Source organism: Laccaria bicolor, genomic scaffold (genome assembly GCF_000143565.1).
Source record: "Laccaria bicolor S238N-H82 LACBIscaffold_6 genomic scaffold, whole genome shotgun sequence".
Classification (NCBI taxonomy): Eukaryota; Fungi; Basidiomycota; class Agaricomycetes; order Agaricales; family Hydnangiaceae; genus Laccaria; species Laccaria bicolor.
Window position 1 is genome coordinate 259,178 of NW_001889877.1, and position 11,375 is coordinate 270,552.

An 11,375-nucleotide genomic window follows, 5' to 3' on the forward strand; every position below is an offset into this window, starting at 1 on the left:
AAATTTATTCGTTCCCTGCTTGTCCCCCGCGTTTGATTCTCACAAAATTCTTTGGGACAGAGGCATCCTACAATAATAAGGAAATCGTGGCGTCAGTCAACAAGGGATACTCTGTGAATTCTAACCCAACGTCCCCTCGGTAAGATTAAACTGCATACATTTGGCGACGACACTCTCAGTGGCATTGATAGAGGCTATCCGCACAATTTTAACAATCGCGAGAAGTTGGTTTTCCCCTGGTGCACAGGTGGAACTTACATCGAGTACCCCCTCAAGAGTGGAGCACCTTTTTCTGGTAGTGGAAGCCCCGGAGCCGATCGCGTCGTTTACCTTCAGGGGCCACAAAAGACGTTCTGTGGTACGTTCAATTTTTGCTGAAGGATATATTAGGGGTGCTCACGGTAGCCATTTTTGATCCATTTTTGATCCATCCTTCGTTCGTTTTTGTAGACATAGAACGTCAAAAATGAACTGAAAAATGAACCGAAAAATGGTTACTGTGAACCCGACCCCCTTGAAATTTTGAAAAATGAGATCAAAAACGAGTGAAAAATGGAACTGCACGTTTTCCGGCACCCCGGCAGCCTTGAACTCCGCATCTTGTTGCAGACCCCGCCTTATCTTATCGCTTCTCCAATACTATCTGTCAGCTGCAATTCTTCTTTGAGTGTCAATTGGTTGGTCTTCAGTCTATTTAAGGTATTTTATCTTAATTTCTTTGCTCGTTCTGTAGTGTGTATGGTAAATAGAATCAGGTGATTGCCGTATGGGGCAACAACAAAGAGGACGGACAACGCCGAAACGCCCTTCGGCGACTTGACAGCCGAAGACAAAAAATGGATGAAAAATGAATGAAAAATAGAAACACGTCAAAAACGGACACGCATCCTGTTTTTGAAAAATGCTGTTTTTGAGTCGTTTTCCATCTCTTTTCTAGCTCCATTTTTCAGCTCATTTTTCTGGAAAATGAAATCAAAAATGAGATCAAAAATGAATCAAAATTGGCTACCGTGAACTCCCCTATTGATCAACGTAACTAACGGGAGAAAATCTCAGGTTGCATGACACATACTGGAGCTAAAACCCCAAACGGGTTTGTATTGTGCGCCAACCACTAGCCTTTATTGTCATAACGTTATGAATATGCTGGTATATTGTAACACAACACGGACTTTTTGAGTGACTGTTCTTTATAAGATTTTCCATCTCAAAACTACTTCTGACTCAGAGGTCGACGCAAAATTTTAAATAGGACCAACTTCTGGCGCTGTCGACTGATTGAAAGTCAAGTTGTTTTCTATCTTCCTCAGGCTCGCGCCCGTCTTCTTAGCGGTCTCAACCGATCCTGAGGCTACTCACCCTTGCGCTTGTGGGAATAAGTGATGCCAATTTATTTCCTACGCTCAGCTCCGAGTCTAAGGGTCACTATGGGTATCCTACATAGTATGCAGATGAGATCTCATGCCGCCGTGGTAGTACGCCGTGAGTACGTCTGTACTATCAATATAAGTAGTCGCACTGGGTGGCGATTGGGAAAAAAAGATAGACGTCTGGAATGAAAAAAAAAAAAAAAGACAGCGCTAACCCCCTAGATTCTAAAAAAAACTTCCACTTCTTCCAATCACGTACTGTTGGTAGAACGTCCATCAGGAAAACTACACTTCACTTGTTGGGCTTACATCGCTTGTGATCTCACTTGAATCACTTCGGCACTTGATGTTACAGCCACAACTTTCTTTCAAACTCGAAGTGAGTCCAAGTGGGGATTCAAGCCCAATTCAAGCCACTCACGTCAGTAAGTCATAAGTACTTAAGTGCCCAGCACTCACAAAAGCCATCGGGATGCTCAAACACGCTACTTAGAAATTATTCTTAAGTCCATTCGAAGTCCGACGACATGTGACGATGTTAAAATTTTCACCATCGGTTTTTCTTTTCAACGTTCATCATAACTGAGCGGTGTCCAACCTGCCCTCGCCAAATCTTGGCCAAATCCCACTGCAGTTTGTGCCTGCTCGCTCGCCGACATGGAAAACGAACCGTAGTCATCACGCGCTCGACATTTGCTGGTGCAGGACTGAGTCCGCTGTCCAGCAGGACGTTTTGGGTACGTCTTTCCTCCCTTTATCTCCTCTTCGCTTTGTATTTCGATAGGGCAAGCTAACATGCATATCCTAACTTACAGACAAATGCAAAACATATTAACGGTCTCACAGAACATGATGACGAACCTGAGCCATCACACGCTCGACCTTCGCGAGTGCAGGATGGTTTTCTTGTACTTCTAGAGGGGAGGAAGTTGATGTTGGGATACAGCGGAGAATGCGATGGAAAGAACACCTTGGACATCTGGTCTGTTCCCTTCTCCCCTCCCCGCCTGTCCCCTTTCACAACTTCACCCTACCCAGGTACCACCTCCTCGACTACGTCTACACCGCCTTCCGCCACGCTCATATGGAGATCCCCACCGAGCCAAAAACAATCTGGTTTGTTCCCTTCTTCCCCGCCTGTCCCCTCCTCATGACTTTACCCTACCCAGGTACCTCGACTACATCTACACCATCTTCCGCCATGCTCATATGGAGACTCCCACTGCCGTCTTCACCGTGCCCAAATTCCGAGCTCATTCGCACTAGATGGAGGTGGCGGCAATCCCATCGCCGTTTTCGCCGTGCCTATATATTCGACATTTGGGTATGTCTCCTCTTCCCTTCCCTTCTGCGTGATCTTATTTTCGTGCAGGCTGAGCGCGCGTTCAAGTTCTGGATCACGGGGGTCTCTACTGCCGGCATTCCGGATCGTAAGGAAGAAGCAAAATTCTCGGAGGACAACTGGGGCGCCAGCACATCGATTCTATCAACAAATTGTCGCGAAGACAATTCGCGCATCGAGGGGATAGGCATTGGCACCGTGAACGAGCGAAACGGGTCGTTTTGGTTTCTCCATGAGCGAGCCTGAAGGGTGGGATGTTGGGTTGCAGGATGTTTGGCTTTCTACGCATTTCAGAGGTTCCTTGAGCTGCTACATTGTAGGTAGACATTGGTACCATTTAATATACTCTTTTACCTTACTAAATATACCATTCTGTGTGAAATCGGGAACAGTTTGAGACTGCTATTTCGTCACTTGGTCACTTTTGAGATCAACTTGACATATGACTTACCCACTTGAGTCTTCACTTGCATCAAGAGGAATCACTTGGCCAAGGCAGCAACCTACTTAGCCAAGTGAGTTTCCTTTGGCCACTTGAGTTCACTTTCATCACTTGGCCACTTGTCAAAGTGACATAAGTGACATAAGTGGACGTGTAGTTTTCCTGATGTCGTCTTAGTTGTAAAAAAAATTAAGACATATAAAGCAAATTGTTAGTTTCGTAAACCATAAAGGAAAGTTGCAGGGTAATTCGTACTTCTGATAAAATCTTTGGAACCGAAACAGCTCCTAGCGCTGTGAATTGATGATTGTCAAAAAAGTATAGGTATGTATTAAGCGCCTGTCCATAAAAATAGAGCAAACCTAAGAAATTTTCCCCACCAATTTTTTATGCTCTTGGAGATGAAGCTACTGTCCATCCTTTTCACAGCCATCCTCGTAGCCGCTAGCGCTGCTCATACTTGCAACTGCGCAGGTAAATGACGCCTATTCACTTCCTGCCACCAGCTCTTATTTTAGATGACAGGGACCTCGTATAACAATTCTGAAATCGTCGGTGCAATCAACAAAGGATATTCTAAAAATAAGACCCCAACTACATCCTCTAGGTAAGTCTCGCTGGATTAGTACTTGGGAAGATACTCATGGTGACATTGGTAGAGCCTATCCGCACAGATTTGGAAATAGAGAGAAGTTGAATTTCAAGGGTTGCAAGGAGGGAACTTTGGTCGAGTACCCCCTTAAAAAATCTAAAAAACCTTGGGATGGTGAAAGTCCTCCCGGAGCCGATCGCGTCGTTTACCTCGAGGGGGAAGATAAGAAATTCTGTGGTGCGTCGAATTTTTACCTAGCAAGCAGGTGAGGCTAATTGAGTCATAAATTAGGTTGCATGACACATACTGGAGCCGGGGGCAATAACTTTGTAAAGTGCAAGTAGTTGTCATAAAATACATATTCTGGGTCCCCTGTAGGGGAATATACACGGTTTATAAAGATTCGGAAACAGGATTTTTGCCAGACTGATGTGATAGTAAGGTTTCGATTAGTACCCAAAAAAATGCGGAAAGACGGACAAGTACTGATAACGACTAAATGTTGACGATCCGAGAGACGAACCAGTTTCCGACACCTCTCTGATCAATTTCAAAGCCAGTTGAAGGCTTCTTGAGCTAGTTTATCGCTATCCCAGCTGGGAATTTCACCATCACCATGACCTACGTGAACCTTGGCCAGAGCCAAGGTAGCTTCAACGTAGTCGGGTAGGTTGGTGGACAGCTCTTCTTCGGGCACTTCAAGAAGAGCTTCAATGATGTCTTCCCATCCCCACTCTGCGTCCTTCTGCGTCCGAACGTCGTCGTACCACAACCAGGCCTTCCCTTTACCTCGCTTACCCCTTTCGGCGCCTAAGTACTCTCTGATTTCGCTGCCTGCCCCTAGCAAGAGAGCGGATAGAGCGACGAATACGCCAGGTTCCTGTTCTGGACCTGAGAACAACGATTTGACGAGCACGTCCTCAACCTCGCGCCAGAGTGAATCTCTGAAATAAAGTGGCTGGGTTGCAAATGCCCGGGCGAGGATGGTTGAAATGATACAGGCATCGATGTAATATTTCTTCGGAAGCGTCTTGTCGTAATCTTCATCGGGAGTAACGGCGCGAGAGGTTAACTCCCACAGACGCCCGTACAACGTATGTGACAGACGCTCGGAGAGGATGTTCGGTCCAGTAGAGGGACGAAGAGGGGTAGACATGTACTTTTCTTCTGGATTTCCTGGATGTGAGAGCGAGGGTGTGATACGAGACGCTATTGAGGCAAGAAAATCGATGAGGGAGTCGATCTTTGTCGGTTCGGCGAATGCGGAGAGGATGAAATGATAAATGATGGAGTCGAGAACAGAGTCTAAGCTGTTCGCTTTGGCATCGTTGATGAGGGCGGCTAATGCTGCTTCAGAATCTGGTCCAGGGCGCGCGTACAGACCTGCTACGGCGTTCGATGGTAATGAAAGAGTTGGTGGTGAAGACATTCTGGCGCGGTTAGGGATGTCGTGAACTTGGTGGACTTTATGTAGCCAGTGAATTTCAAATGAAAAAAAAGGAAGATCCGGAAGCGGGATTGATAGTGATAGCGTTCCAAAACCAGGCCACAGAAGAAGGGAGGTTCCAAATTCTTGAGCCGCAGAACTTGCGCCGCAGAATGTGGTGGAGGATTGAGAACGGCTGTTTGTTCATGTTATGATGTCAGTTAACGTCACTGCCAGTGAGTCCAACGGCGGAGTTCAGAATCAAACTCGCTTCAACTCATCCGTCAATTGCGCATTATCCAAGCGCTGTATGGTGTAGATCTTCAATTCCAAACGTCCAAAATATTTTGCCATAGTGAGTTCGATTATTTTTGCCTATCTATAGTCTTCATGCTGTTTTCAACACGCTAGCTCCAGTGTTCAAATTTATTCAGGTGTCAACAGAATCAGGTTTGGACTCGGAGGCGACTAGGAAAGGACAGATAGATGTATATCAAGACGCCCCTTCGTCTGGTTTATGTTAGAATATCGTAGACAGTTTACCTTCTATGTTTCCATTTCGTGAGTAGATGTTAGCGTTTGCCATCTGATTTTTACATCTGAAACTACCCAACGGTTTCGTTATGTCTACTGTTCCTGCTCGCTTGCGCTCTGAATAATTGTACAATTTCTGTCTTTGTACATACTTCATTTGAGTGACGACAGGAAACGCGCAAACTAAGGGGGATACCTCTCCGTGAATAGTTGGGTTCTCAATTTGTTGAGAATATTTGGCCGTCGTTATACGTCTCAGTGTAACATTTGGAGGCGACCGATGAACCATATTCCTGCTTTCGAGTTGCACACTCTCACTTTTACGCAAAGCGCGCAGTGTGCAGCCGACGCGTCAAGATCGACATCACGTGATGAGGTCATATTCCTTTCAACGTTGTTGCAACTTTTCACCAATACGGTTTCTATTCAACGACCATCAGGATCCCTCTCACTCCTCATTTCCACGGTATACTCAAGTGTAAGGTAAGTTCGCACATGTTAGAGTCGTAGACGCCAATTTTGACAAAATCCACCTAGGAGTTGCTTAGGGCACGTTGAGGCTTGCGAACTCCGGTAATACTGCCACTTTTCAACCCGACTTTTGCGTATTCAAGCTGAAATCTGACGTTCTAGGGTGCTTCATTTGCATAGAACACCTCCGTAATGTCTGCGGCGCTAGTAACGCACGCAGATCTGTCAACGTCAAATGGCACAAACCACGATTTTTCGTTAAGCTCACTACATTCAACGCCAGGCAGAGGTTTAAGGGTACCTTCGGCCTCTTCTCGGACGACCGCACAGTCATCAGCGCAGGTGGCTACGCCCTCGCCTCCCAGCATGTCCACGTTTTCGCGACGGAAAGGGCTCGATGAGGGGCCATCATCCCTCTCAGCTCGCATGAGCTTTCTCACTCAAGACGATAGGGGCGAGGATGGCGAGGGTGATTTGTTGGATACGCCTGGGGGGGTGAAGAAACAATGGGGCGATAGATCCGACTCGCCCAGCGGCACACGTGCCAAACGCGCGAGGCCAGGTGCAGCTGGTGGCAAGGGTGTTACACTGACTCTACGGGATCAAGAGAAGGTGGGTTTCTATGATATGTATTCGTGATTGACTCTGACGCGTATTCTACAGCACATCGATAACCTCAAGAAGGAGAACTTCAACATCAAACTACGCGTTCATTTCCTGGAAGAGAGGTTAGCCCAGCTAGCCCCGGACCAGATCGATGCTGCCCTCAAGCAGAACATCAACCTCAAAATCGAGGTGCAGCAGCGGGGGATGGAGATGAAGAAGCTGAAGAAGCTTGTTCTCTCACTCGAGCACGAACTCGAACGTCTACAACGCGGTGCTGGTGGCTCACGTGGACGCGAACGAGAGCTGGAGGAAAAACTTGATGAGAGGGAATGGGAACTCCAAGAACTTCGACGACGGCGCTCAGACCACGGGGATGATGACGAAGCGTTGAGGGAGGCAGAAGCACGGAATGCTGAGCTTGAGGAGGACTTGGAGAACGCACGGGGTCTGCTGGAGGATAACATGGATGAGATCGAGCGGTTGAAGGAGATTGTGGAGCGACGGGGAGATGAGTCGATGAATGATGGTGTCAATGGGGAGTCACGGCGTGATCGACTCAAGAGACGCGTAGAGGAGCTCGAGGCGGAGAATGAAGACCTGAGGCTAAAACTTGACGACCACGCCGAGCTTTTGTCCCACAAGGAAGACGAGAAGGAAGATCTGGCTGACGAGCTGGATGCTTTACGGTTGGAGATGGAGGATCTGCAGCGGAGGAGGGAGGCAGAGTCTGCGGAACGAAGCCAGAGTCGGGCGCAGGTCTTAGAGGAAAGGGAAGAGAGGGAGGCGGTGGAAGACGACCTCAACGCCATGCGGGACAAACTAGCGGCAGCGATGATTGAACTGCAGCAGAAGGAGGAGGAGATCGACCAGAAGAACAAGGAGATCGATGATCTTGTTTCGGAGCATCAAAGGATCGTGGAGGTGGTTGAAGATGAGTGGAGAGGGGAGGTGGAAGAAGCTAGAGGACAAGTGGAGGAGCTACGTGATGTTTGTTTTTTATTCTTTATTTTCTGTTGCTCTAGCTAATGTGCTTCTTGTCCAGGTCTTAGCCGAGAGGGAATCGGAGTCTAAGGACTTGCGAGTCAACATCTCCGAGCTGGAGGCCAACACTAACGATCTTCATGCCAAGTTCGAAACGGCCTTTGCTCAGCTTGAGCAGGAAAGCGATCAGAAGGATGAAGAGATCGAGTCCATGCAAGAGACGATTGATAAACTCGGAGAGCAAATCTACCACCTCGAGGACGAAAACGACAGGCTAAAGGAGGAAAGTGATCGACTGAGGGAAGAGGAAACAGCTGAACGAGATCGACTAGAAGCCCTAGCGGCGGCTCTTAAGGAGGTTTGTTCTCTGCAACTCAACCATGTCCCTGCTTTGATTACGAATGTCTACTTGCAGAAAATCGTTAATTTGAAAGCGGAACTTGAAGAGGTAACAAACGCCTACGAGGAATGTAGCCAAGAGATCCACGCCCATCGACAGCGCCAGGAGGAACTCGCCCAGCACGTTGAGGACCTCGTCGAAGAAGTCCAACGAGAACGTCAAGCTCGTGAACGGGCAGAGTCAGACCTTGACACTGCAGACAAAGAGCACGATGCTGAACTCAGGCAACAAAAGCGTGCCCTTGAAGCCAAGGAATCCGCACTCCAAAGTGCACTCAGCGACCTCGCCCGCACACAGAGCCTCCTCAGTCAACGAGAGACTGACCTCCAAGCCGTGCAAAATGCGTTGCAGACCATTGAGACGGAGTCCAAGAGACTGGGCGAAACCCATACCACTGCCCGGTTCTCCCTCCAACTTGAGGTGGATAGGTTGAAGAGAGATCTGGAACGTGTCGAGGATGAGCTGGCGCGTGCTAGGAAGGAGCTGGACGACCGGGAGAGTAAAAGCCGTGACCGGGAATCCGCTGCTGACCGACTACATGTCGAGAACAGGGACCTGGCGAGTCAGCTGGCAGCGCAGACCCAGGCGCGGCTGAACATCTCGGAGAAGCTGGATGACGTCCAGGGGAGCTTGAGGACTGCTGAGGGGGATGTGGCTGCGTACAAGTCCAAGGTGGCGGACCTTGAGCAGAGGCTTTCGAAAGATCAGAGATCTTTGTTGACGGCGGAGAGTCAGTATAGGGATCAGCTCACTGAGCGGAATACCCTGCTGTTGACGATCTATCAGTACATGGACAAGATCCTTGGAGTGGATAAGACACCCGTACGTGAGCCTTGTGATTTTGGTGTTCTCATGGCTAATGTTGAGTAGAAGAAGGGCGGGCAGGCTGAGACGAAGCCATTCACCAACTTCAGTGTCTTCCATGACAATCTCATTACTCGGCTCAAGGCCCTCAGTCAGATTCAACTTGACTTTGACAAACGGACCAAGGAGGTCGAAGGCCGGTTTACGGAGAGGTTGAATGACATGCGTAAACAGCTTGACAATCGATGGAAGCAGATCGACAAGTTTGAGACGAGTGTCAAGACCCTTGCTGAGGCCAAGGTTGCGTGGAGACGTAAGTTCAGCGCAAAAGAGGGAGAGCTCGAGGCTATCAAGGTATTCATCCTATTTGTGCACTACGTTATCGTCTTCTCATTCATCATCTACGATGCTAGCTCACCAATGCCGAGATGGCATCCCAACTTGCTGGCATTAAGAAGCCCGGTGGGTCTGATGCCATGGAAGTTCGATCCCTTACGACACGCGCGGCCAATGCTGAACGAAGGTTGAACAACGCTCAAAACCAGCTACTTGCGACTGAGGAGAAGATTGCGAGCATGAACCAGAAGAACCTTGCTGCTGACGGGAGATGGGAAGCTCGGGTCAAGGAGTACGAAGCGAGGTTGAAGGCGGCGGAGGAGAGGGTTAAGCGGGAGCGGCAGGGTAGTAAGGAGAGAGTCTTGGAGCTGGAAAATACTCTCAAGTGGGTTTTCGCGCTGTGGTTTTGCAAGCACGTTACTGATATCCTCTTGTTTGCAGGAGTCTTCAAAGGCAGCTTGAGCTCGCTCAGAAACGCAATAACCAACTGAACGACGTAATTGATACCGACAAAGTCCCGGGTGCCAGCACACCCGCGCGATGATTATGAATGTAATGTTTTCTTTGCTCCGCTTGTCGTGGTTTTCTTCTATTCTTCGGTTTTTTCGACTTGTACAACTTTCACGCTAATTAGAGCTGTATCAATAATTCGCATTTTCTGATTCGTATATAAGGCATTTGCTTTTCAGCGTCGATATCGCTGATGACCTTTATAGAAACAGTTGAAGATTGTTAAGGTCTGGATACCGTTATGCGTTCGCCTGACTATTCTTACAAAGCTCCACAGAGAGTGCCCATGATCATCATCGTACCTGTGGTTCAGGACGCCTAAAAGACTTGGCTGTTGACGGTTTCCGTTATGACACAGTGTTGCCAGGATTAAAATATTAACCGTTCAGTAAATTCTGATGGCCCCGAGCTGCATCCCGCCAATCCCTGTCGCCACCAAGTTACTCTTTCAATTTGCCTAAGGTCAGGCTAAGAAGTATCACGTGACCGTGATGTTTCTCTATATTATGACCGTTTTGGACCGTCGCCGTTCCTCTCTCAAGTTCTTACCACAAACACCTAAGGTATTTGTCTCTTCCCCTTGTTACTTCCCCCTCATATAGTCCTTATTGTAGCTCAGCCACTCAGTACGCATAATGCTGATACGACCGTTTCCCCAAGCAGCTGAGTTCAGCGTCACCCTTATCACAGATCTCTAGAGCTCATAGGCTCCGCCCAGTGATCATCGAAAGGAATAATTTTTATTTGGTGCGCTCTTTTCTATGCATTGTCTTTAGTTTTAAGCGCATATATCCAGGTGCCATTTCCGCACACATACATCCAGCGATTATTTTGTCAAGACTTCCGATTTCCGCACCTCCTTACTCTGCGTACCCATTGCCTTTTGTTCATGTCCCGAGATATTGAAAAGTCGTCAAAACCTCTTGGCTTCGCCAATTATTCTGTCTGGGCGCACCAGCTATTCATCAGTTTCGAAAAGCTATGGAAGATATTTGCCATATTCGCCGATTCCTCCCCTCCTTGGTATCGACGTGAAGCTCCCGGCATACCTGTTGCTTTTTTTAAAAAAATCCATTTTATTCCATTGGGGCCAAGCCCTATGTCGGAATTTACATGCGACTGCTATCTACTGGTGTGTCTGTCCGTTGTATACCTGTTGCTTACCATACGGCGCGTCGACGAGAACGTAGGACATGGAGGAAGCATAATTCGGCCAGACTTCATATCGAGAATCCAATTAGCTCCATGCACAGCTGTTTATTGCGTTATGATGGAACATCTCGTCAACCTTGAACCGGCCTTTTGATCCTTCCTGGCTGTGCCCCCTGTGTTTATGCAGAACCGTTTTCCAAGTAAGTCATTCGCTACCACATAAACCGATGGGACTGACCTTCGCCCGGGTTACAGCCATTCATGGCGTCATTAAGTCTTGTCTTCCCAAGTCAAGAAGCGCTCTTTGATAAAAGCCCCGAACTATGTCGATTGTATTGATAGATGAACGGTATTAAGACTTTACTTCGCTCATACTATATGGCGCTTACTCCGTTCTCAATTTTAAGAG

At 47.9% G+C, this 11,375-nt stretch overlaps 3 protein-coding genes across 3 annotated transcripts; 2 read left to right on the forward strand and 1 right to left on the reverse strand.

The window, feature by feature from the left end:
- Positions 1-192: 192 nt before the first annotated feature.
- Positions 193-4,090, forward strand: LACBIDRAFT_232643 (uncharacterized protein; the record flags this gene model as incomplete). Its single annotated transcript, XM_001877978.1, has 2 exons — positions 193-358; positions 4,038-4,090. Coding segments are annotated over 2 exons (219 nt in total), but the record flags the coding sequence as incomplete, so codon positions are not given.
- Positions 4,091-4,296: 206 nt separating this feature from the next.
- LACBIDRAFT_324570 (uncharacterized protein) lies at positions 4,297-5,175 on the reverse strand (the record flags this gene model as incomplete). The annotated part of the gene is made up of 1 exon (XM_001878340.1): positions 4,297-5,175. The coding sequence occupies one exon, from the start codon at positions 5,173-5,175 to the stop codon at positions 4,297-4,299; it is 879 nt and encodes a 292-aa protein (XP_001878375.1).
- A 1,428-nt stretch (positions 5,176-6,603) lies between these two features.
- On the forward strand, positions 6,604-9,970 carry LACBIDRAFT_183800 (uncharacterized protein; the record flags this gene model as incomplete). Its single annotated transcript, XM_001877979.1, has 8 exons — positions 6,604-6,789; positions 6,841-7,415; positions 7,524-7,774; positions 7,806-8,122; positions 8,270-8,986; positions 9,062-9,322; positions 9,382-9,689; positions 9,746-9,970. The coding sequence occupies 8 exons, from the start codon at positions 6,604-6,606 to the stop codon at positions 9,846-9,848; spliced, it is 2,718 nt and encodes a 905-aa protein (XP_001878014.1). The 3' UTR covers positions 9,849-9,970.
- Positions 9,971-11,375: the final 1,405 nt, after the last annotated feature.